General features: G+C 40.8%; 1 protein-coding gene across 2 annotated transcripts; it reads left to right on the top strand.

The window, feature by feature from the left end:
- Positions 1–261: 261 nt before the first annotated feature.
- LOC131257983 (probable inactive ATP-dependent zinc metalloprotease FTSHI 3, chloroplastic) lies at positions 262–27,297 on the top strand. 2 transcript variants are annotated; one of them, XM_058258989.1, is made up of 5 exons: positions 262–1,500; positions 5,411–5,734; positions 6,182–6,482; positions 23,790–23,999; positions 27,009–27,297. In XM_058258989.1, the coding sequence occupies exons 1-4, from the start codon at positions 466–468 to the stop codon at positions 23,978–23,980; spliced, it is 1,851 nt and encodes a 616-aa protein (XP_058114972.1). In that variant the 5' UTR covers positions 262–465; the 3' UTR covers positions 23,981–23,999; positions 27,009–27,297. The 2 variants fall into 2 exon arrangements, with proteins under 2 accessions (XP_058114972.1, XP_058114971.1); XM_058258988.1 differs by having other exon boundaries at positions 263–1,500; positions 27,038–27,297.
- Positions 27,298–27,444: the final 147 nt, after the last annotated feature.

The following is a 27,444-nucleotide window of genomic DNA, read 5'->3' on the forward strand; positions in this document are numbered from 1 at the left end:
GTTTGGATGCAACTTCCACAAAAGCCTTTTCCTCATACCAATCTTATTTTATCAACTAGTCAAGAACTAATCAATTCAACAAGTGGCCGTCCAAAACAGGCCCTCAGATACTGCTGGGAAAGGCTGAAAGCAAGATCATTGGACGACTTGAGTTGGGCTTGGGCCTTACTAAAATAAGTGGGCCAGGCCCAGTCCATAACATGTCTACATCTGATCTTACTGCTCGATTTTCTTCTTTCCTAGATGAGCAACCGGCAGGAAAGACCCACTTATCATCTCAGTTTCCATTTCTCTTTTCAACAACAAAGGTGTTTTCCTCTCTCTCTCTTTCTCTCTCCAAACCTTCTTTCTTATTTTCATGAAATTTCCTTCATGGGTTTTTCTTCTATTATCATATTCAAAAGGACAAATATCATATATTGGGTTGATTGGATTCTAGCCTATCTTGGATAAGAGAGAGAAAAAATGCCACCATTCTCTCTCCTTTCTAATCTTTCTGTGGTGGGGACTGACCTTCCCTGCTTCAATCCATCATTGCTTGTTTCTAATAGACAGAAACCCAAATATCAAATAAGTAATGTCCCATCTTTTGAGAAATACATACATCTCTCTGCTTCTTTTTCTCTCTCCTGCAACAATCCGCACTCCATCTATTTGTTGGGTTGTCCTTGTCATTGCAAATCCTCATCTGGGTCTCGAAGCAATAGCAAAATCATATCACAGATTGATAGAAACGGTGAAAAGAACAATGCCCAAGTGAGAAAATTTAAAGAAAATGGACGTCTAAGAATGCGGTTTTCATTAAGATTGCGCCCGAGGCTGCGGTTGTTGTCGGTTAGATTCAGAAGGGTGTCGATGAAATTCAGAAACGCATCGTTTAGAGGAATTTTGGAATCAATTGGAGTGTTTTTACGTAAGAATTTGAGAAAAGTGACAGTTTCAACATCGGTTTCAGTCGGTCTGGGCCTCTTCTACTTGATTTTGAAGCTGACAGCTGTGCCTTCTCCAAAGGTGGTGCCTTATTCAGACTTGATAATGAGTCTTCAAGGCGGGCATGTATCGAGGGTGCTGTTTGAAGAGGGCTCTCGTCGGATATTCTACAATATAGGATTGCAGAATCCTGATAATTCTCACCCATTGGATGATAATTCATCTACACCTGGCACTAGTTCTAGTCTTGTATTGTCAAAGGCTCGAGCTTCTACCCCAGAGTGGCATTACTCGACGAGAAAGATAGACCATGATGAGAACTTTCTTCTTAGTTTAATGAGAGAGAAAGGGACAACATACAGCTCGGCCCCGCAGTCAGCACTTGGGTCCATGAGGAGTGTTTTGTTTACGGTGTTGTCGCTATGGATTCCCTTAACTCCTTTGATGTGGTTGCTGTATCGACAGCTTTCAGCTTCCAATAGCCCTGCAAAGAAGCGGCGGCCTACCAATCAGACGGTTTGCTTTGATGATGTTGAGGGTGTGGGTGCTGCCAAGGCGGAGCTTATGGAGGTGGGTTTTTCTCTTCACCTGCAGTTAATTGTGATTTGTGATTTTTTATAGTGAAGACTCTTAATTTTGATGTGGGGAGTAAATGGAGTTTGGTTATTGTCTTTCGGAAATTTGGGTTTCTTAGTTAATGTTGTCTACAAGTCTAGGGTGCATTTGGCTCATGGTTGTTTCAGGAGCAATGAAAAATAATTTCTGATTTTGGAATTTCTATTCTTAGTCGACTTCCAAGAAATCATGAAATGGGGCTCATTTCTGTTGTATTGAGAGAAAGAGCTCTTTTGTATTGTATTTGGAAAAAAAGAACTCTTTTATATCTACACGAGTATCTTTTCATGATTTCTAGGAATTCTACTTACCTTTTGCCTGTTTGGGTTGGTGGAAACCAAAAAGTAGACGAGGAAAGGAACAATGTCACATTTGAGGAAAACTGTGGAAAAAGAAAAGGTTTCCTTTTCTTTAGGTCTGAGAGCGGAAAGGGAATGATCATTTATGGAGGTAATCTGTGGAAATCTGAGGAGGAGGAACTCGATCTCCTCAATCCTCCCATTTATCTCAAATGAGGGAAACCATCACATCTGAGGAAATGGATTTCAATTCCTTAGTTACATTTTGATTTCCACCTATACAAACAGTCCCTAAGGGTAAGAATCCCAGAAACAGCAAACTGATCTTTCTTGCAGCTGACCCAAACAGAGCGTTAAGCTTGCCGGTTATAGCTATACCACTCTCTTGTTAGTTTATCGAATTTTTGAATTACGTATTGCTGTTTTTTAATGATAATCTTAGATCTACACTCGGTTTTGTCAGTCTTATCAGTTTCGATCCAAAACGGTTTTGTCAGAGTCTTATCAGTTTCGGTCCAAAACAAAACGAGTCACTAGACTGAAATGGACTGATACGGAGCAAGCTGTACTGGTTTCGATGTGAGTCACAGTCTGAAACTGCTATTTAACTCCATGGTGTCGATAACTAGTTAGATGAATTGATTGTCTTTTATGACTTTATACACATGGTTAGGGATGACTAAATTTGCATCTAGCATTTTTAAATATTGCTAGAGTGGTAGACTCTTAGGAGTTTCAACTCCCGGTCAAGGGTTCGAGTACCCATAGGTGGTGAAATTCCACCAGCGTGAGTGTGTGGGGTGTGTGTGCGTGTTTAAAAAAAAAAGTCAATTTAAAAAATATATATATATTGCCGGCTGCATATTAACAGCACAGGAAGTTCAAAGATCAGCATTGGATCGGAGGTTGAGCATCAACTATAAAATTCACTAAAAATGCTCTTTGTCAGCATGGCCTCTTGATCTTGGAAATTTATGAACTTATAACTGTGGAAACCTCAGCAAACTGTCTACAATGACTCTCTCCAGGCAACAAGGAGAGTTATCAAATTCCCTATATTGTACAAAATGTCACAATGTATTGCCAATATATCATGATATATCAATACATTGCAATATTTTACCAAAAAACCCTTTATTAAAGTTCCCCACATGGTTGATACATTCCCCAACCCCACACCCCCCGGGGAACTCGCAAAAAACCCCACAAAACTCCATACTATTTTCATACTTGTATTGTATGATTTATGAATAATATGAACTCTTTTTTATATATAATTCCATCACTTCGTTCAGACAGTGCATGGTTTAGGATCCTATACAAAGGAAACTTACAATGCTTACTCTTTTTTGTGATATCTTGAGTTTTCAGTGTGTAATCATGTCTTTTTCAACATATCCTAAAGTTACATTGAAAACTTCCATCATTTTCCCAATGTTTCCCTCAAACAGCGATACATTCCTCAATACACGCAATACTGATTTGTTTCTGTATCCCAAGAATGCAATCCATGCATTGATATCAATGTTTAAATCACTGGTCCCACCCAATATTATACTACAGCCCAAACCTTCCAACACCAAAGAAACAGCTACATCATTAGATTCTTTACACAATAGATTCGTTACATACAATGTTAAATGAGTTGTTTTACATCATTAGATTCTTTACGCACAATAGATTCATTACATACAATGTTAAACGAGATGTTTAACTTGGATATGTGAAATCTGATTTCAATGGGCAGAAGCTCCTATTGAAAACACTCGCACACCTACACAGTCCAACCTAGTGATCTAAATATCGATAGGTCAGTGGACATCAGCTGATATATCAATATCACAAGGGGCTGATACAGAACTTATCAAATTCCCTGTAATGTACAAAATATTGTGATGTATTGCCAATATATCATGATATATCAATACATAGCAATATTTTGCCAATAGCCCTTTATTAAAGTCCCAACATCGCTGATACATTCCACAACCTAGCACCCCTGGGGAACTTGCAAAAAAAACCCACAAAACTCCATTTTCTCCCAAATTTGTCTAGGGAAATATATTTTCATACTTGTATTGTATGATTTACAAATTATATGAACTCTTTTTGGATGTAATTGCATCACTTCATTCAGACAGTGCATAGTTTAGGATCCTATACAAAGAGAACTTTTTTATTTTTTGAAAGATACTATACAAAGGGAACTCATTGTGCGTAATCATTTATTATTATTATTATTTTTATTTATTTATTTATTTTTATTTTTTTTTGTGATTTCTTGAGTTCTAAGCATGTAATCATGTCTCTTTCAAGATATCCTCAAGTTACATTGAAAATTTTCGTCATTTTCCCAATGTTTCCATCATCCAGCAATACATTCCTCGACACATGCAATATTTCCCATGCGATACTGATATGTTTCTATATCCCAAGGATGTGATCCATGCACTAATACTGATATTTACATCATCAGTCCCACCCAATACTATACTGCAGTCCGACTAATACATGCACACCGAAGACTTGACCAAATTGTCTGAAGATCTGATCATGGGAAATAAATCAGCCAAGAATTTCTTAGCTCACAGATGACATGTGGCAACCTATGTAATGGACTATTAGATAGCGCTTGATTGTAATCAACCTATGTAATAGTCTGTTACATTGCAGCTGTGGGAGTTGCATGCTCTCATTGCCTGTCCTCAGCCTGGACAAAGGAGGGTTGTGTTAGGTTGGCAGCTGGCATCAAACTTGTGCCAAAACTTCCAACATGAATCCAAACGGAAAAGGATTCATACAGCTAACCCCAATTAGTTGGCATAAGGCTTCGATGATGATGATGATGATATTCATCTCCATCTTCAGGAGAAGAAATGGTTCCGCCTTAGTTATACCACCAAAGCCAGCGAGGTTATGCGTTCTCTTTAGGTTTTCTATTCCTCAAGCATGTAAATCCCATTCCCTCTATGCACCACCAGATGTGCATAGCTGTCACAATGTGGAATGACTGTGCCATCCATCAAGTGGGTCCCACCATTTAGATGCCCTGGGCAAAAGGAGGCTGGTCCACTCATGACAAGTGGGTCACAATCTAAGCCAAAGTGTTTGTAGCAATCCACTTGTTTTGTATGTTGCCACCCACCAATGGAGCGGACAAACCTGATTCTCGAACAATGACACATTCACTGTGGGACCCATGTTGGCACATGTCATGGTGTCTTCATTGGCTGGGCTCCACACATGCATGCAATGAACACACCCATACTCTCTCTCCCTCCAGTCTCAATGTATAAGTCGGAATCTCCTCTTTCATATGTATGGTTTTCCACTTCTTTTGCTCTTTATAGCTTTGATAAGGTTTGCTTCTGCCGGATTTGAAAATTGCCTTTTGTCCTTTTTATTCTTGGGTCAAAGTGCTCTGAATTTTGAGATTAATGGGAGAGCAGGGATCACTTTTTTCTACACAACCATTTTGTTTGTATTAATACAAGTCTTCTTTCATCATCACAGTACCAAATTTCCATAGAGATCTCACCTAATCTAGAAGCATTTGTTATTTATAGATTGTTTCGTGCTTACGGGGAGCTATCAACTACAGTAAATTGGGAGCAAAGCTACCCAGAGGTGTATTGTTGGTGGGCCCCCCAGGAACAGGGAAAACATTACTAGCACGTGCAGTGGCTGGAGAAGCAGGAGTGCCATTTTTCACAGTTTCTGCCAGTGAGTTTGTAGAATTGTTTGTTGGAAGAGGAGCAGCACGAATCAGAGACCTTTTTAGTGTCGCAAGGAAATCTGCACCGTCAATCATCTTCATCGATGAGCTTGATGCTGTGGGAGGAAAGCGTGGTAGAAGTTTCAATGATGAACGAGATCAAACATTAAACCAGGTAATTCTTAACCTTCTACTGTTGATGCACCACCATTTTATTTTGGAACATGTTCAAGATCCAAACCATTCATTAGGCGGGCCCCATGTTAATTTTCCATGGACCAGAAAGTTGGCCTGATCTGGTCATCAGGTTTGCTGCATGCATACATCAGATGTGGAGTGCTGGTCAATTTTCCAACCATCCATTTATTTTGTATACATGTTGCCCACCTTATAACCAGACCAGCCTGATTTTCTGGCCACTGAACATAAATGGTGGGGCCACATGATGAATGGCCCAGATGTGGCACACACATTGGAAAGAGTAGGATGGAGAAGCCTGCTTTCACAGGTAGCCTCCTAATGTCTCTTTCAAAATTTCGGTCGGGGAACCTTTGTCCTACTCTTACAGGTAGCTTTCACATTTATTTGTAATTTGAGTTGGGGAAATGTGTTTGTTTTTCAGTTGCTGACAGAAATGGATGGATTTGAGTCAGACATGAAGGTAGTTGTTATTGCAGCAACAAATCGACCCGAAGCATTAGATCCAGCTCTCTGCCGGCCCGGCCGCTTCTCTAGGAAGGTGTTTGTAGGAGAACCAGATGCAGATGGAAGGAAAAAGATTTTGGCTATACATTTTAGGGGAGTTCCATTAGAAGAGGACCCACAACTTATTTGCAATTTGGTTGCATCTCTCACCCCAGGCTTTGTAGGTGCTGATCTAGCAAACGTCGTCAATGAAGCTGCTTTGCTCGCTGCTCGCAGAGGTGAGTTTGAAACCTTAATAACCTCATTTTTGGAACTCAAATCAGATTATCGGTGGTCTATTGGTTTTCTTAAAGGTATTGTATGGCGCTCAAAAGAAACTGTGTTTTTGTCTGACCAACAATGCTAAGTGGTGCCTGCCTTTTGGCAACTGGTGGGCCCATCATGATGTGCCTGCCCTAATTTCTCCCCTATCATTTGATTAGATCCTTCGATGGTGACTAGAAAATCAACAATTATGGCCAATGATCTACATTTAATGTGGACATTATCGGATGGTTTCGATTATCCAATAGGGGAGACTTTTAGAGTATTGTTTCACATCCATGATGTGGCCCACCATGTGAATGGTTTGGATCACCAAAAAGGTAGGCATCATAGGTACAGAACATTGTATTGTTCTTCTTTATGTAGCTGCGTTGCTGTTTGCTTGATTTACTTGTGGAACTTTAGAGAATTTTCTTGTTGCCGCTTGGGCAGGAATCGTAGTTTGCCTATAACTGTGGTCGAATTGACCTATGAAACATCGTTTTTAGTCCTTAGTTGCACGAAGTGTGAGGGAAACATAGTGGATTCAAGAGCAATTACAAGAGAAGCGTCTGTTTCAAAATGTTAGAAAGCGCCGACACCTAAGAAACGGAGAGTGGCACCTTAGGAATAAGGTTTCCACGAGTACTCTAGTCTTAAGACTAGATAGGTGAATTATACTCAAAGGAATAAATCTGACCACTTTTAGATTTTGGTGCTTGAACATGCCAACACTAATATTTTCATTTTCATTTTCATCTTGCTGTAAATCTATTGAAACTGGAAGGTAAATCAGGCTTTGTAATGGAAAGGAGATTCTCTTTTGGGTCATTTAAGAAATGAAAATAAGAGGATGGTAGGCAATCAGGGGATTGCTTATGTTTGACAGATCAAACATAACCGCATAGATGGATTTTGGATTGTATGACATGGCCAAATGAAATAGATTAATGTTGGCATTGCCTTTCTCTATGTTTTTTCATGCAAGACACCATGTCAAGTGTTTTATGCATTTTGTTTGGTAAACAGTGTTGCAGACGATTGTTCTGGATATGCCTGTTGGTCTATAGCGAGCAGACAAAATGTGGAAAGCAAGTAGGTCTTATGCTTGAAATTACAGCTGTCAATGGGCCAGTCAGGCTTCGGGCCTGGCCCACCTCAGGCTGGGCTTGGGATTTGTCTAAGAGCCCATCAGCCCAGCCTGGACCAGCCCTTTTAGGATTTTAACAGCATTTTTTGTCATATATCATGGACAATGGGGCATGCTTAATGAACAGACCAGATATTGCACATAATTGGGTGCCTGGGCTTGAGAGCTTGGGCTGGATTTGGGCTCGGGCCATGCATCATCATCAAGGGCCAGGATCGGGCCTGTTTGTTTTGGCCTGGCACAGGCACGTTGACAGCCCTGCTTGAAATGCATGTGGTAGGGCTTTGAGACGGGCATGTTTGAAGGGGCTTAGTTGGGTAATGATCGCTGTTAGTTTCTTGTCTGGTTGATATTTCAGTTTTTTATTTTGCAGGAAGTAATGAGTTTCCCCACATTTTGAATCATTTTAGTTGCTTATGATAGTGTAAGCAAGGGCGAAACTTGAAACTTTTGGTGAACCCTCTGCTCCGTTAAACTCTCCATTTCCGATCTATGCATAAAGGGTCCATTCCGCTCTAGTGTCAAGACTATGACATCCAGCACCACCAGAGCTAATGGCAAGGAAAATCTATCCGGTAATCGTCACCTTCCAATCGATCATGAGGAAGGGAAGTGGACTAAGGTTCTCCCTAAAAGATGTAATCAGGTCCAGGCAGGTAATCGTCGCAGTAAATACGCCCATTATCCTGCCCTCTTCGTCAAAGGTTACCCGCAAGGATGGTACCCCATTAATCTTGAAAAAAGTATTCGGTCGAGCGGGTGCAGTCATGGATGTGGTAATGCCCAGAGATAGAGATAGTGGTGAATATCATGGGTTTGCGTTAATTCTCATGAGCAGCGAAATAGAGCTGGCAAGAGTGGTGGATATGCTCCATGGCGACAGCTTCGATGGCAGGAAACTGTTAGTTCAACGAGCTAGATACAGCCCTGAAACACTTCCCAATCTGCCCATCCGTAGACGTTCAGCTCTTAAGCCTAACCCTCATGCGAAGTCCCACCAGCAGAACTATGCCCCCACCACAGCCGGTACTATGTATGTTCCTGCTCCCTGCCACTCCTTCAAAGATGCTCTAGTAAACAGCACTAGCACCCCCAAAGATCCTTCTTCTTCTTTTGCGATGTTAGAGGAACCTATCTTCAACTCGTCTTAGCAGTCCCTCAAAGCAGATGGAGAAGATACATCGGTAGACACCCTTACTATAGATCAAGTTAAGTTTGAGAAAAACAGAGCAGAACTGGCCAATTCCACAGTCATCATCACAAAGGAGGGGGTGTCTATTCCCATCGTCGGGGACTAGATCAAAGAAAAAACTGGGTTTCAATACGGGAATTCCGATCTTAAACCCATCGGTTCTAATGCTCTTTGGGTTAAAGTTTGTCCAGGCCTTACCCCCGATTTTCTCTCAACAGTGGGAAATACTCATAAATCTGGTCTGATTGCTAATATCATGCCGTGGGAGGAATTTTCCATTTTCGGTAAAGAAAATATATGGGTTCTCATATGGGATGTTCCGTTGGAATTTTGGTATGACGAATTCCTTATATCGGCAGCATCCACTCTGGGTTTTATTCTGGAAATGGATTCCAAAACTCAGCTAGGGGTCGAGCTTGGCGTTATCAAAGCTAGAGTCCAAAGGAAGAAAGGAACCCCCCTTCCCGACCACATACGTTTTAAGGCGGATAATAGGATAGTTTTACTTCCGGTTCAAAAGGAAGATGCTTATTCCAATCATCTCAGGTGGGGTGATGTTTAGAGGGCCAGAGACAACGACCATTTCTCTCCGGAGCAATTCCAGGAACACATCGGAGAAGATGGAGCACTGTCTCCATGCACCGGCGGAGCACCGAAGTATGGTGTTTTCAAATCGCCTGCTACCGCAGTTTGTCATGATAAACAGCTGTCACCCTTTGAGCTACGTGGCAACTCCCCGAGACCTCCCTCTTTTCATATCGCTGGCGCTTCTCCTGCTGTGGGAGAAAAGTTTCAGCGTCTTCCAGAGTTAGCGACACATGGATCGATTTCTACGACCCTCCTGCGTCTAGAGGATTCGACGACAGAGAGGCAACCACACAACATGCCTCCACACCACTTCCCGAAAAGCCTCCATGATGACAACTCCTCGATCTCCTCCAGACGTCGTGTGTCCTCTACATTTTCTAAAGATTGTATCAGATCTGTCCACGTGGATGCCCACACAGCTTCTTCGAGGGTCACATCCCTAAACGAAATCGGGTCAGTGGATTTGGGTCCGTTTTCAACCCGAATCCGTCTTCCTCACAGCAAATGGCCTACTCTCACAGTAGCTGAACCAGTTCCTCTAAACCCTAGTCCTTCACCTATCGTACCCAGATCCTCGATTCCACTTCATACCCTCTCTAAAAGCCCATCACAATATCTACCCATTTCTTCTCATCATATCCATTCGACGCCTATGGAAGACAGTCATTCACATGGGGATTTTTCGGAGAGTCTCAAAATCTCAAGGTGCTTTGTCCAGCCCTTCCTCTCCCTCCACCTCAACATCCAAGAGACAAGATTGGGCAGACATGGGTCCACTGACTTTGTTCCAATAGGAGGCCCCTAGTGAGATGATCATCATCGCTGAACCACTCCAGATGAGAATAGAACCCTTCTATCAACTGACCGACAACTTGTTGTTGTCCACGGAGGGCAAAAGTCGAGAGGAAATATTTGATAAGATGCAAAACAAGAGGTGGATCAGGGATGCTGTCGTCCATGTCGGTCGATCTCTGGGCTTATCTTTCGGCGACAGGACAGAAGATTATTTTGGCCTCTTCCAATACATTGAATACAGAGAGGTCTTTCCTCTCCCTCCGACCAAGAATCCGATTAAACAACAGAATCGCTCCTCTTCCAACAAGGAGTTATTCAATCTGCAATCTTAGATAGTGACATCTCCTGCGTCTACCTCTAGATGCGGAAGGAAGGGTGCTCGGGGCAGAGTGGTTTCTCAATGAAAATCTTCTCCTGGAATGTTCGTGGGGTGGGATCCAAGTAGAAACGGAGACTCATCAAGGAATCCATCATGCTTAAGAACCCAGACGTATTATGCCTTCAGGAAACTAAAGTCCTATTTTCTCCGACAGGCTCCTGGCTACATTATGGCATGCCAACGACGCCAAATTCGTCACTCGGAACGTTGATGGCTCTTCAGGAGGCATTCTTGTTGCCTGGAAATCGTCTCAGTGGGACTTGCAACATTCGGTCACAGGCGTTTATTCGGCAACAATAATCTTACAAGATAAGTCATCCAATTTCCGTTGTCTTATCATTGTTGTTTATGGTCCTAACGACGATTCTGCTAGGCAGAATTTCTGGGATGAGTTAACAGCTACCAAACAATCATTTTCAGGTCCCTGCTGCTATGTGGGAAACTTCAATGTGATCCGTTTCTCAGAGGAACATTCCCGAAGGAGGAGAGCGAACCCGGCCATGCTCGCCTTCTCCGACTGGATCCAGCAACAGCAACTGGTCGGCCTCCCTCTCTCTGGCGCCAAATTCACATGGACTGATGGGCGTTGAACTCCGATTCAATCCAGGCTTGACAGGTTTCTCCTCTCCACGGAATGGATCGATGTGTTTCCATCTATTTGCCAGCTCGCTCTCCCCAGATTGACTTCCGACCACTGTCCGATTCTCCTTTCGTGGAACGACGACAATTGGGGCCCGAAACCGTTCAAATTCAATTCCGCCTGGCTTGCGATCGATGGCTTCAAACAGAGAATTGAGGAGTGGTGGTCGTCCTTCCAAGTTGTCGGTTTCGCTGGTCACAGTCTGCTGTGCAAGCTTACACTTTTGAAGGACAAAATAAAAATCTGGAAGGAAGAGGAACTTCGAAAGAGAGATCAAGAAACCGGTGCTCTCTTTTCGGAATTGCAACTAATAGACTCTAATATCAACAGCACTGAAATTCCTCTTCATACCCTATCCAGGTGCATCCAGATTATCCAGGACATATCCTCCAGGGCTCTTGAAGAAGAAATTTCTTGGAAACTGAAAGCGAGGGCGAAATGGATTGCAGAGGGCGACAGAAATACGAGATATTTTCACAACATTGCTAGTATGAAAGCTTGGGCAAACGCCATCTTCAGTATTTCAGTTGATGGAAGACAGATCGATGATAAGGATGAAATCACCGCTTGCGCAGTCGCTCACTTCAAATCTATCTATACTGCGGAGGGTTGGAATAGACCTCAACTTGATGGTATTCCTTTCCACTCCCTTCAGGTCGCTGAAGCGGATCTGTTGGAAATTCCTTTCTCTGAGGAAGAAACCTTAGCGGCTATCAGCGCGATGGGTGGAGACAAATCCCAAGGCCCTGATGGTTACCCCATGAGCTTTTTCCAAACTTTTTGGGGCATGGTTCGTTGCGATATTAGAATTTCTTACATGAATTCTACTTCAGGAGCAAGTTGTCTAAAGGTTTAGGTGCCTCCTTTATTGCGCTCCTGCCCAAAGTGACCGACGCTTCTGTCTTTACCGATTTCAGGCCCATCAGCAGCCCTTATAAAATCCTGGGTAAAATCTTATCCTCCAGGCTATCGTCAATCATGGACAAACTCATTTCCAAATATCAGAATGCATTCATCAAGGGAAGACAAATCATTGACGGTGCTCTCATTGCTAACGAAATCTTTCATTCTTGCCACAAGTCGGGGAATAAATATATTTTCCTCAAATTGGATATTGAAAAGGCATATGATTATTCTGATTGGGACTTTTTATACTATATGCTTGATCGGATGGGATTCGGCGATAAGTGGAAACGGTGGATCAAAGCTTGCGTCGAATCGGCCCATTTTTCGGTCCTTCTAAACGGCGCTCCCAAAGGTTTTGTCCGAAGCTCTAGAGGGCTTCGCCAAGGCGATCCCCTCTCTCCGCTCTTATTCCTCATGATTGGAGAAGCCTTATCCCAGATGCTCATTAAAGGTGAATGTGTCGGTCTCTTCAAAGGAGTATTGATTCCAAGCGTAAATTCGTCAATCTCGCACATACAATTCGCGGACGATACACTGATCACGGTGGAGGCAAACCCTATTTCTTTGGAAAATCTGCAAACCACCTGAAGATGCTTAGAGGCGATCTCGGGTTTAAGAATCAATATGGCCAAATCTAGAGTGTACGGCGTCAACTGCTCAAATGATGACTTATCCTCTTATGCAAACATCTTCGGCTGCTCTCTCGCTTCCTTCCCAACTATGTTCGTGGGCCTCCGGCTTGCGCTAGGTCCCCCTCCCAAGCCCATGTGGGACAGAGTCGTAGAGAAAATCCACAAAATGCTCGCCTCATGAAAGGGCCGCTATTTGTCTATTGGGGGAAGGATCACTCTCATCAAGGCAGTGCTGTCCAATATACCCATATATTTTATGTCCTTGTTTAAGTGTCCTTCTCATGTTCTGGATAAAATAGACAAGTTGAGAAGAGACTTCCTTTGGAGTGGAAAGGAGAAAAAGAAAAAAATCCATCTGTTGGACTAGAAAGATGTTTGCTCCCACTTCAAGGATGGTGGAGCAAGCATCAGGAGCCTAAAGGTGATGAACCGTGCTCTCCTCGGCAAATGGACTTGGAGGTTGGGAACAGAAACAGACTCTTTATGGAACTTGGTGATTAAAGGTAAATATGGGTCGTCTCCTGGGGGCTGGTGGACTAAGGATTCTTCGCGTTACAGAGCCTCTTCTATCTGGAAAGGAATTTTGCGCGCTAAAAAGTCAGTGGTGCAGAATATCGGGTATCAGCTCGGTAACGGAGTAGCAATTAGATTTTGGGAGGATCACTGGCTCAGTGAAACGGCTCTCAAAAATAGATTTCAAAACAGCTATCGCGTTGCTGCTATGAAAGATAGCCCGATTCACTGTTTTTTCTCTCAGACCGATTCCGGCTTAGTTTGGGATATAAGTTGCACCATGAATCTTAACGATTGGGAGGTGGGGGAATATGCCGATCTTCTCAATTGCCTCTCCATGGTGTCACCGATCCGGAACGAGCCAAACAAATTATTGTGGAAGGGGGATAAATCCAGCCTTTTCTCAGTGAGGTCACTCTATTCTCTTCTTTCTCCTTCCACAATTCCAGCTCCATCGGTGCACCCTTTTATTTGGAAGTACCAGGCTCCCCCCAAGTATATCTGTTTCAGCTGGCTAGCGGCTAGGAATCGAATTCTAACGGTTGCCAACTTGAAGAAAAGAGGCATGCAACTTCCTAATATCTGCCTTTGCTGCATGAATGATGAAGAGACGACCGACCATTTGCTGGTCCACTGTGCGTTCATTTCTCACATTTTGATGGATTTTTTCAAAAGATTTGATGTCTACGGGTGTATTCCTCAGACCGCCTCTTCCTTAATAGCGTACTAGCATGGGTTTAAATTAGGGAAGGCCATATCGCATATTTGGAGAATGGCGATTCTCGCTATTTGGTGGGCCGTTTGGACGGAAAGGAACGACCGTTGCTTCAACAATTCTCAATCATTGGCTCAAGTAGTGGGATCTCGGGCTAAAAAACTTCTTATTGAATGGGTGGCCAATATTTCTACTCTTAAGGGCTGTAATCTTTTGTTCTTAGGCTTGTAATTCTGGTTCTACCATCTCTGCAAAACTCCTTTGTCTGTTCTTTTCTCTTTTAATAAATCGGTACTTCTAAAAAAAATAAAAATTAATTGTTCTCATAACTGAAAAGGAAGCATGTTGTCAGTTGTGACGGTTTGAATGCAACTCCTACAAATAGCCCCTTTGTGGATAAGTCAACCATCCACCCAAGTGTTATCCTAGCTAGTTGGAAGGAAGAAAGCATGCAAGAGAGAGTGAGAAGGAAGAAGATTTTTGTATTACCACAAGCTTGAGTGCTTACAAGTTCTGAGGTGCCCTCGAATGAGGAGCCCTCCTAATTATAGGCCTAGTATCAAGGTGTTCCAAAATGGTAACGGTTTATGAACGGGCCGTAACGGTTTTTACGGCCCTTGTATCGGCCCTTACGACCATTTTTGTTTTTTTGAAAAAACTATTACAAGACCGTTACAAGACTGTTATGGGGCCGTTACGGCATGTTTTGTTTCTGTAATAGCCATTACGGCCGTTTTGACCCCGTAACGCATAACGATTATGACCGTTACCATTATGTAACCGATTTTGAATACCTTGCTTAGTATCATTCTAGCCATCTCTCATCAATGGCTAGGATGAAACTACACAACATTCATTAAGATAATCAGGAATACTCTGCAACTCTTCCACGCTATTCTACATTCATCTAGCTGCAAAATCTCCCTAGAGAACTGTAGAACATTTTAGAGATCCCTACACTTTTATACAAGACTATCCTACTTCAGAAGTCTACATGTTATGGACAAGCCTGAGCCAAAATGGCCAAGTCCATGGAATAGCCTCTATTAAATGTTTGGTCTGTGACAGTGTGGAGACATGCTGCTTATTCAGAAGAGGGTTAGTGAAAGTCATAAAAGTTGCTCCATTTTCCTGAATATTTGTATTTGAATCAATTTAGTTGCTTATGGGAGCTAAGGCTTGCAATGGGCCAGCCCTGGGCCTAGCAAATTCAAAATTTTGAATTGGGCCATCCCGAAAACCTAGCCTGGCTAGTTCAAAATCCAGGCCCATGCCCATCCCATTTCCAGGCCTAATGGGTGCATTTGGAGCCAGGACAAAACTAAAGTCCAAAAATTAAAATTTACTTACTCGCATAACTGATGAGATGGTATTGGAAGACATTGTTTTTTCTTTTTTCCAATTTTTACAGGTGTGGCCCATGATTTTGTGAGTCAAGACACTGTTATGATTGGACCTTGCCCAAAAAATCATCCTTGATAGGAAACCATAACCCTTCAGTTATTGACCTGCAACTAGACGTTAAGAGAAGAAATATAGCTAGGGTTCATGTTCAACAGACAAAAAGATGAAAATTTGGATGGATAGGATCTTCTGATCTTGGGATTTTTTGGGGCATGGTCGATCCACAATGGGGTCCATCAGATTAATAGTTTGGATCACTGAACTATGGGCCCCTCTTGTAAGAAAATGAAAACCCGAGGCTGCTCTGTATATGTTATGGTCAAGGATCATATAATTCCTCATTAGCATATTTATGTGAAGGAAACCCATAGCCATGCTATGAAACTTTGAGAAAGAGTGATTGAGCAAAGACTATGGCATGTGATGGATGTATCAGAAAAATCAGTTTGGTTCCGTGCAATGGAGGTCTACCACTAAAGCTATTTTCCTACTTAATATTTTGATAGAGAAATATAGGAAGACGAGGAAGTATCTCCACATGGTCTTTATTGACTTATCGAAAACTTACGATAGGGTCCCTAGAGAGTTAATCTAGTGGGTGTTTGGAAAGAATGGAGTTTCAAGAGGATATATTGACATGATTGAGGATATGTACGATGGAGTAGTAACAATTAACAAATGTGAGGATAACTATTGGAGAGACAAGTGAGTTGCCATTATTGTAGACTTGCACCAGGGGTCGACGTTGAGTCTGTAACTTTTCATGTTGTACGTGGACAAGTTAATGAGGCATTTGTTGGAAGAGATCCCATGGTGTATGTTGTTGTAGATGACATAGTTTTGATTGTCAAATTGAGGGAGGGTGTAAACATAAAGCTAGATTTATGGAAGGGTGCTTTTAAATCTGAAGGATTCAAAAATTGTCGGACTCAAAACAGAGTAAATGGAGTGCAATTCTAGTAACAATAGGAGTGGACGAGGAATTATTTTTATTTTATTTTATTTACTTTGTAGAAGCAACGCAATTTTATTAAAAATCCCACTAAGCAAAAGCTAAGGCTGGGAACTAGGAATTAGTTAAGATTGTTGACTCTGAAGTTTCCCAAAATGACCACTTTTGATCTCTTTGGTTGATAATTCATGAGGGTGGAGAGTTTGAGAAGGATGTTGCCCTAGAATTCAAGTGGGGTGGAAGAAGGGAGATGTGCCTGTTGTATTTAAAATGAATTTTAAATAATAAAGTGTGTTTCAAAAATTTCCTCCTTGTTTCTTTTGGTTTGTAAAAAGGTGTTTTGTCTTTAGTGATTCTCTTTGTCCCACATCGGAAATGAGTAAGGAAACTTTCATGTATATAAGTGGGGACTTTCGCATTGGGCTTGAGCCCCTTTCAGGGGGCATGCGAACTTGGTCATGCGGGGGCGCTATGCCATTAGCCCTAACCTATGCTTTAGAACACGCGCGTGCATGTCAAGCCGGGCTGGGCCCGGGTCCGAGTCTATGTGCGGACTGGGAGTACACTCGCATATTTGATTTTGTGAGAGTATACTCGCACTTTTGAACGCAACTATTTGGGTGGTCGCACCAGTTGTGTTTAACCCCAACGGACTTAACCATTTGAAACGGTGCTTTAAGCTCCTAATTGAAGTCTATAAATAGGCTTACTCCTATCTGTTTTCATTCATTCATAGAAAACAGATTTCTCTCTCTGATTCTTCAAAATAAGTTTCTAGTTTATTGTTGTTTTACAATTGAGTTCATCGTTGAGTCATCTCACTTCGGTTTAAGTTTTACGCTAGTTCAACCTCATGTACAATGAGTGCACCATTGGGACTGGGTCATAGTCGTTGTATCCTGAAGGCCAATCGCCCATGATTCCTGTTGCACTTGGGATACGGTCCAAGGAGGGCAAATTTGGTTTCAAGCCGCGTGACTCGGTCACACCTTGACCCAAAACAATAAGTTCTCTTTACTCCATTTTATTTTCCTATTTATTTTAAATTCTTTTTTTTGAATTTTTGTATATTGTTTTCAGCACAATCTCCAATGGTGGCTTTGGAGTTTTATGTGATGATCGTCTACTGCTCAACTTGAAAAGGGAAATATTGTGGGATGACTATAAGACCAACCATGCTTAATGCTTTATGGGACAAAATGTAGGACAATTAAGGAACAACATATTCGTAGGATGAGTGTAGCTGAAATGAGGACATTTAGATGGATGAGTGGTGAGTAATGTTTTCTCTATCGTTACCGTGTAATATATTGCACCATTGGGATGTGGATACATATTGATTATCACATGAGATATATCAGGTGTATCATGTAATTTATAGTTGATGTTAGGAAACATGGGGAAACATTGGGAAATTGGTCGAATTTTTCAATGAAACTTTAAGAATTGTTAAAAAAGATGCCAATACACACACACACACACACACACACACACATATTTGTAAAATTTATAAATGTAAAAAGACATGTATAGAAACATAAGCATTACATTCAAAAGCAAAAGAAAAGTGGAAAACTAGAAATATATATATATATACAAACATACATATAATATATATGTGTGTGTGTGTGCGCGCGCGTGCGCAAACATTGATGATTTTATTACTAAAAGGCCGAAGCCACAAATGTACAAGTATAAAATGCAAAAATTATTTACAATTCCCTCTAGCACTCCAGAAAGTGAGGAATGGTGTTTGATGTTAGCGCCCATTCCATCACATGAGATTTTTTCCCACAACAAACCTCCAACGTCTACCCCATACGATTTCCGAAACATCGATCGTTCCTCTCAACCCATAAACCTCAAATACATGCTAACAAGTATAGATGCCAATTTTTTCTCCCAATCTTCCCTATTCCTCCACAATGTCACATTTGAAGGAAGTTATCAATAGATCCCACAAATAACCATGCTCCTCCGAATAAATTGAAGAAGTTATTCCACATTTCTCTCACGAACGGGCATTGGACAAACAGATGATCTACCGTTTCCTCGGCTTGTAAGCATAGTAGTCAAGCATTCGGCAAGATGAAGCGTCTTCTACAACGTTTATCTACTGTTAGCACCTTCTTCCTCCCTATTAGCCATGCGAGTGCCACCACTTTGAAGGAGCGCCATATCACCAAACAAACATTGTTGGACAAACTTCGGAGATAGAATCCTCTCCTACGGATTTCTCAAAAAAAAAAAAAAATGTTTTGTTTTTTTTTTTTTACATTTTAATTATTTTTCAATTAATTTGTTTTTCCAAAAATCCACAAATTGCCAAGAATGCGTAGATCAAGATATATACATGTTTGATTTTGTGTTTGGACACTAAGGTTGCAACCGATTTGGGAAATTTTGAAAAATAAAAAATAAAAATTGCAATTTTCTGCAACTTGGCTCATCTCCCCCTAAATATTAAAATCGAAGCTCCAAATATATCATTTTCGTGCAAAACATGAATAATCATGGATTTCTTACCCCTTGACACTTTTTTTTTTAAAGGTAACATTATGAGGGTTTGAGCCCTAGATTACTCACAACACACTACACTGTCTTTACCAACTCATCTAATGAGCAGGGGACCATTTGACACTATTTACAACATATAAAAATATAAAATATAAAATATAAAATATTAACAAATATTTTTTTAAAAAACGAATCAAAATAAAAAAGATACACGTTTTAAAATCTGGCCCCAAGAAGTTTTGGGTCGCGATTTTGGAGAATTCAAAGATTTTATTCCAACAAACTAGAGTGGACTGGTCAAAATCACCTTACAATGTACTAGTAAGAAAAAAAAATAAAATTGTGAATTTATAAGGATTTTTCCGACAAAACAGTGCCAATTTCCGTTTATCCCTTTCGATATCATTATATCGCACAATAAATTAAGTATTTATAAAGGGGGAGTGTGGATATTTCGTACAATATCACAATATCCACAACATATTGCACTATATTACACGATACCATAAGTTATGGATATTAAAGATGGGTTTCTTATCAGCTAGTTGAGATAACAGATATATCGTGGAATATATTCAATGATATCGCAAGATATTGAGGGCCTATTTGGTCCATGGGATTAAATGGTATGGAATTCTATTAGATGGGATTAACACCATTATTTAACAATGATTGCATGTATGGAATTACAATGGTATTTTGGCCATCCAATCTCCATGTTTGGGATAAAATTCTTACTATAGGAAGAACACTGGATTAAGCAAAATCCCGTTTGGTGGACCACAGAATTGTAATCAACAAACCAAATTCACAATGGATGTTAGTCACTTGTACATGGATATAACTAGAATGTCACGTGTAAAGGGTGTATATGGATGAACGGCATGCGCAAAACGCATGCATCAATGTGGGGCCCACATGTGTAGTGGATTTTAAAATCCACCAGAAATCCTACATGCGACCAATTGCTATTCCATCTCACCTAATACCAACCCTTCCCTTCCTCCCTAAACGCCGAATGGAATTTGCACGGGACCAAATGCAATTCCATCCCACGTACCAAACAGGCCCTGAAAACACTAGTGGTAAGAAAATGAAGGATAGAATTAAAATGAATGCATTCGAGGGAATTTAAGAGTAGCATCAATAGGAAATAAGATAAGGGAAAATAGACTTAGATGGTTTGGTCACGTGTAGTGGAGACTAAGAACTGAACTAGTTAGGAGTGAGTTGGTACAAGTTGAGGGCTCTAAAAGGCCAAGGGAAATGTCCAAAAGAATGTGGGTGGAGGTAGTAAGAAAAGAGTTGATCACCTTGGTCTAACTTATGGCCCTTGATAGAGTGTAATGGTGAAAAAGGACTCATGTAGCTGACCCTGATTAGTTGGGATAAGGCTTAGATGATGATGATGTGACCTCGCTATTTACAGTTGCTTCTTCCAACAATAGGACATCCATCATCACAGTCATTCCTTATAGTTAGATTGCAGTGCATACAATTGTACTACAAACATTTCCAACAAGGTCATCTTCAAGCATAGTTAGAGATTGACCACCCAGAGTATGTTGACATTTAATACAATCTCTCACAGCACTACGAATTTTTCACATTGTAAATAATATCTAATGCAACCATTTTTATCTAGCTAAAATATGGGACTTTATAGCCCAAAAAATCTGCATTTTAAACACAAGATATAAGTACAACTATTTTCTTCTCCAAGCCTTCAGCAACTGTGAAACAAAAATGTTGGAAGAGGAAATTATTATAAGAAAAAAGGTGTGAAGTTTTGAGGGCTCCAAATGAATGTGGGGAACAAATATCAAAATCCTCTCCTTCCGGAACCTTTATTGATAGAATAGTACAAAATTGCATTATCATATCAAGAAGAGAGTCTGTAAATACTATAGTGACTCCTAAAAGTATATCAACGCTAATAACACAACATGATAGGCTGCTTTTTGACGCAGTAGTTTATAATAAATGTATTAATTAATCTCAAAGTAAAAAGACATTTTTTACTATGGGAAATGTTCTTAGAAGGTCAACCTTAAGGTCGAGCTCTACGGGCACCACCATGATGCCTGTTGGAAATCCTCCCCGTTTTAAATATTGACGATATTGACCGATATATCTTGTATCCCACCCCAGTGTTTTAAATATTGACGATATTGACCGATATATCTTGTATCCCACCTGTGCGATACGAAACTTGCAAGTAGTGCGATATATCTCACATGTTCGATTCGGTGAGCAATTTTTATTTTCGATCCCTTTTTTTTTTGTAAATCATGTTAAATCAGCATCAAATTTTTACAAATACATGGTTTTTCATATTTTACATGAAAAAACATGGATTGTGAGCTTCAATTTTGAGATTTGGAGGAGATGGGCTGAGTTGCGGAAAGTTGAAAAAATCAAAATTTCCCACTTGCTCATGAATCAATTCCAATCCTTGTGTCCAAACATAAAATCAAACATGTATCTAACCTTATCTAGTGATTCTTCTTTTGCTTTTGAATGTATTGCTTATATTTCCACACGTCTTCTTATATTTATAAATTATTATTATTATTATTATTATTTTTCTTCTTGAAGACACAAGGGGTCCCCGCCCCTTTTAAGGCGAGACTATTCCGTGTGGATACATGCAATCACCCACAACCATGTGTATCGGGTAAATTATATGAATGAACTTTGAATATACTTGCATCAATTCAGTTAGACAACGCATAGATTAGGACTCCATACAAAGAAAACCTATTATGTGTACTTATTTTTTGTAATGTTTTGATTTATAAGTGTGTTGATGTGTTTTTTAACAATCACTGAAGTTTCATTGAAAAATCGACCAATTTCCCCATGTTTCCAACAACAACGATCCATTACGCGGTACAACCGATATATCCCTTGCGATAACCGATACATGTCTGTATCCCAAAGGTGCGATAGGTAACGCGATACCGATATTTCGAACACTGGTTAGACCTAGAGCCCAAAATCTAGCCTGAGCCATTACTTAGATGGACCACACAATAGGAAACTGTTGAGAATCAATGTCAACCCATCAAAACCTTTCTGATTGTTTGTGGGGCCCACCAAGATTTGGTTTAGACATCCAACCCCGTCCATCGTGTGTTCCACCTAGATAAGGGATTCCACCAAATTTCAGGCCATTCCAAAACTCATGTGAGCCCCACAAAGTGATTTTTAGATGTTTTAGGCATGATGTTGCACTGTTCCAGATGATGAGGCCCACTGAATTTCGGATACAATTGATATTTTTGGGTATCCCATGTTTAGGAGGGGAATTGCCAAATGCTTGATTCAAATACCACATACATACACATCACAGTGGTGCCCACGTAGCTCAACCTTACCATAACGTATGGTAAGATTGACCTTAAGAGGAACATTTCCCTTTTTCTACTATAACATTGATTTAGGTATGTGGTTGTAGGGTCAGTTTGGGAATTTTGGTAAAAGCCACGTGGGTCAGGCCATCACACAGCTTCTCCTTATAATACAATGGATGCTTATGTTGTAGATGGAAATGAGTAGCTCGATGCAAGTAAGAAACAGTGTCAAAAGAGGCCAGGCTCTATAAGCGAGAATGTGGATTTGTTTTAACTGATATATGTATTGAATTTGATGCATGATCTTTCCCGAGTAGGGTCTTCTCTTCTGCTTAAAGGAGTTCAGAAGAGGAATGATTAGTCCCCCACATTTCCATTCTTTCTATCTCTCCGGCATTCCATGCCATTGAATTCTTACTAAATATAGGTGGGATCTTTCGCGCCACAATGCACAATCAACTAGCGAAGCTAGTTGATTTTCTGTGTCCTAAGTCACCGAATAGGTTTTGTTGTTGTTGTTGCTGTTGTTGATGTTGTTGCTGTTATTGCTGTTGTTGTTGCTGTCATGGTTATTGTTGTTGCTGTAATGCATTAGTGAAGGAAATTTATTTGCTCAAGTCAGATATGGATCAAGAGAATTACCAAATTGGTTGTTGCTGCCACTGTTGTTGCTGTAATGTATTTAGTGAAACAAATTGATTTGCTTATGTCAGGAAATCAACAGAGTTACCAAATAGGTTATTGATGGTGGTGGTGTTAGAGCCTAAGAGGTGGTGTTGCTGAGTGCAAGGTATTAAAAACGGTTACATAACGATTGCAGTGGTAACCGTTACGTGTTATGGGGCCATTAACGGCCGTTATGGAAAAAATGGCCCATAAATTATTATTTTTTATTTTTATTTTTTCCAAAAAAAGGCTGTAGCGGCCATTGCGGCCCATATCGTAACAGTAATGGCAGTAGCTATTATGGCCACCATTACTGTTATTGAATACCTTGCGTGAGTTTCTACAGCTTGTTCTGGCTTTCATGCTTTACAAGTGAGGCCCATTGTTCAGGGATCTGATCCATTGATATGATGAACCTCACTATAGATGGCCCATGCAGCAAAATCCCCCAGATTGGAACATCCTGGCCACTGAATACTCTTGGTTGAATGCAGACTGATGCTGCATTTTCTTTCTTAACCGTCTATTTGTTGGCCACTTGTGGAAGGATCATGATTTTTTCCATCTAGGAGAATTTTAGTTCATGGGTCATAGTCAATGGGGCCCAAATCATTTGGATCACTAAACCATGGACCCCACTTTCACAAAAACTAAAAAACTGAATGGTACTGTACAAATTGCTGACCGAACATCATATGACTGGCGTGACATGGTATCACATGCAAAATGAATAATCAATAGTTTTTGGCACCATGTTCTCCACATGTATTGTTTTTTTGTTGCTTTTATGAAAAATTCACTGTCGCTTGATCAATAAAAAAAAAAAATCATGCCCTTTTCTTCATAAGAAATTCATTTCATCTTTACATTTTCACAGGTGGTGAGAAGGTAAATCGGGAAGATGTTATGGTGGCAATAGAAAGAGCGAAGTTCGGGATCAATGATAAGCAATTGACTCCAAGTACTATCGGCAAGGAGCTTGGAAGACTGTTTTCTTGGATGCCATCTTCCGTCAGAAGTAACGACCCAAGAGCAGATGGCTTGCAAGGCTACCAGACATTGAGCTGATGTTGCTACTGTCCATGAGGTATGTTCTCCAGTGCTTCTATATTACAATCCGCCTCGAAGGGAATGTGTCAAATGCAAGTAGTTGTAGATGAGAAAACCATAGCTGCATGTTGGGCCACCGTGTTGTGTATGGAATCCAACCTATCCAGCAGGGTTGTACCACCATGACAATTGGATTTGCCTAAAATCAGGCCGATCCAATCATCAGGTGGGCCACACCGGAGAAAACAGTGGACAACACCCAAAAAATCCAATTTCGCATGGTGGTCCACCTGATGGTTGGATTGTCTGGTTTTTGGGGCACCCCATGTTCATGGGGAGGTGACTCTTCCAGATGAGTTAGATGTCATACACATTACAAGCTACAGTGGCCCCACTTACAACCAGTTGCAAAGCTTTCTCATCTACAGCTAGTTGGTGAGACATTCCCATTCTTCAAAGGCTTTAGCATCATGAATTTAGTGAAGACTGTTAAGATCTGAGCCGACACCCTTTCGCTCACAACCAAAATCAACAGGCCCGACGATTTCAGTTAATGGCCTGTTTGGTTACCCATAAATGCATGTAACCAGTGGTAAAGAGGTTAATGCAGGGGCATTTTCACATCGAGCTCGAATGGGGTGGCCTGTGGGATGCGGGGGCACACTCGGGGTGAGTGGCCCATGTGAGCGGTACCCATGTGATGTGGGGCCCACAAGGGGGGTTCGGCCGAGGTCTTAACCCATGTGATGTGAGGCCTAGGCCATGAGATAAAGTGATTGATTCGTCATACTTTAACAATTCGAGCTTTTAGAGCAAGTAGTTAATTGTCCTGCATCAAAAGTAATCATGACTTGCTTCGGTATTTGCTAAAAGTAAAGATGTTGCCCGATAATGTTCTTAAAAAGGGAGCTCGAGTGCCTCACCTAAACTATGTAGGCCCCACCATGATGTATTTGTTTCATCCACACTGTCTATTAATTTCGTCCGATCATTTTAGGGCATGAGCCAAAAAATGAGGCAGATCCAATGCTTTTGTAGCCCCTAAGAAGTTTTCTATGGAAGACTTTAAATCTCCATTGTTTTTGGTGGCATGGTCTGCTTGAGCTTTGGATCTGCCTCATTTTTGGGTTCATGTCCTCAAATGATCTGAAAAAATGAATGGATGGTGTGGATGAAACACACACATCATGGTGGGGCCCACCTGTTAAAGGTTGAGTTTTGCTCAATTTCTGAGGTGAAATGAACCTTCAAACAAGCAGCAGACACTTGCCATAATTACTAATTTACCACCGTTTTACATGCATTTACGGCTAACAAAACAGGCCCTAAATGATAAAGATTCATTTGGCTCATGGCCATCTACAAGTGGAGAAAAATAGTTTGTGATTTTGGAAAGCAACTTCCTACTCTTTAGCAGAATTTCCAAATATCATGAAATGAGGCTCTTTTGTGTTTGTATTGGAAAGAAAGAGCTCTCTCTTGCCCACATATCTTTTTATGGTTTTGGAATTTTACCAAAGGCATGTTTGGCTGGCTTTACAAATGAGTTAATCTCATTTTAGTTAATTGTAATTTTGTATTAGAGATCATTTTTCTTTTTGTAAAGATTAAAAATAATTTTGATAGTGAACTGTTGTGATCTCTAATACAAAATTATGATTTAACTAAAATGAGGTGAACTTGCATTTAGCCGTCTACCAAACAGGCTCTAAAGGGTCCGTTTGGGTCTGGGATCCCACAAAATCAGAATTCAACCTAATCCTGATTTTGGTGGGCCCATGCCCTCTGTATCAAATTCACCACTGTAAAATATCACTTTTTTTTAATGCCTAATTGCAAGATTTCAGCATGTTTAGTTTTCTTTAACACTAATATAATTGCAACTGAACAGAAGAAAAAAAAAGAAAGAAGAAAGAAGCATTGCTGTGGGTCCCACCAAAATTGGGATTATGGAAGCCCCTAACCCAAACCAGACCCTAAATGGGAAGAGCCAAACGCAGCATAAAACAAAACATATTTATATATGGATGGCTGCGATTAAACTAATGAAGGCATCTTTTTTCTTTTAGCCCTTTGGTTGAATATAAGTTGGCCATATTTTTCATGAGGAATTATATAATTCTTGACTGAGGATGTGCGTCGCATAATAGGGTTTTTACTTCATCCAAGTGGAGAATGTCGTCAAGTGATCTGGACCATTGGTTTGTTGGGTCCCAACATGGGTAGATCATGCCTCGAAAAATCTCTAGGATGGAACAAACCTAACCTTCTAATCTCTGACCAGAAAATTGATGGTTAAGAAGAGAAATAGGGCAATGGTCCACATTCAACAGGGAAAAAAAGGCCCTAGATCTTTTGGGGGTCCAAAAAACCAATTGATGGACACGGATTGGGAGCTACCCCCACCAGGATCTAGCTAAAACGGACGGTCCTAGCATGGGTTCTGTGGGGCCCACCTTGATGTATGTGTTTTATTCATGCCATCCATTGATTTTCACAGATAATTTTAGGGCATGAGCCTGAAAAGAAGGCATTTCCAAGATTCATGTGGACCACACCATAGGAAGCAGTGGGTATTGAACACCTACCATTGAAAACTTCTTGGAGGCTACGGAAGTTTTAGATCAAGCTAATATTTATGGTTTCCCTTCATCCAGGTCCATGTGGCCTTATGAACAGGTTGGACGGCAAATAAACATCATGGTGTGCCCTATGAAGGTTTCAACAGTGGGTGTCATTGTCACCGCTGCTTCCTATGGTGTGGTCCACTTGAGCCTTAGATCTGCTTCCTTTTTGGGCTCATGGCCTAAAATGATCTGTCAAAATGGATGGATGGTGTGGATAAAACACATACATCATGTTGGGCCCCACAAATCCCCTGCTAGGACCGTCCGCCTCTAACTAGGTCCTGGTGGGGGTAGTACCAGTCGATCTATATCGTTAAACGATGGCCCCACTTGTACAAGCTGAAAATCTAAGTATATTGAGGATCATATGGGCCCCACTTAAACTCATGTTGATTTTCTTCTTCTTCTATTATTTTGAGGAAACCAACAGATGGTTGTGATTATGTAGGGTTCTTGGAACTTGCGGTTTTTGGAGGTTGAAGACAGTTCTATTGCAAATGCAAATTGCTAATGTCAGATTATTGAGATGGCAGGAAAGTGGTATAAGCATAACCATCCTCTCCGTCCAATGCGAGACATACATCGCCCAGCGGCTCAGATCTTCGGACCTAATGGTGCATTGCATGTATGCGTAGGTATCTTCCAATACATAGCAAGATGTATTTTTCCAGAATCCATCAACGGATATCAAGATTTCAAGAAACAGGTGTGGTAATGGAGAAAATGTGTATGAAATGTGTTTTTCTTCAACCCAGTTTGTTATTTCAGGATGCGGCTGAAATAGGCCTGGTTTGGTTAATCTCAAACATAGGAACTTTGATTCATTTTCTTATTTTTTATGAACTCTCCTTGTCG

This window comes from Magnolia sinica, chromosome 10 (genome assembly GCF_029962835.1).
Source record: "Magnolia sinica isolate HGM2019 chromosome 10, MsV1, whole genome shotgun sequence".
Taxonomy (NCBI): Eukaryota; Viridiplantae; Streptophyta; class Magnoliopsida; order Magnoliales; family Magnoliaceae; genus Magnolia; species Magnolia sinica.

Coding starts and splice junctions, on each gene's coding strand:
- LOC131257983 (XM_058258989.1), top strand. CDS start 466: ATGCCACCATTCTCTCTCCTTTCTAATCTTTCTGTGGTGGGGACTGAC. Junction 1,501..5,410: donor CCAAGGCGGAGCTTATGGAG/GTGGGTTTTTCT, acceptor TGTTATTTATAG/ATTGTTTCGTGCTTACGGGG. Junction 5,735..6,181: donor GAGATCAAACATTAAACCAG/GTAATTCTTAAC, acceptor TTTGTTTTTCAG/TTGCTGACAGAAATGGATGG.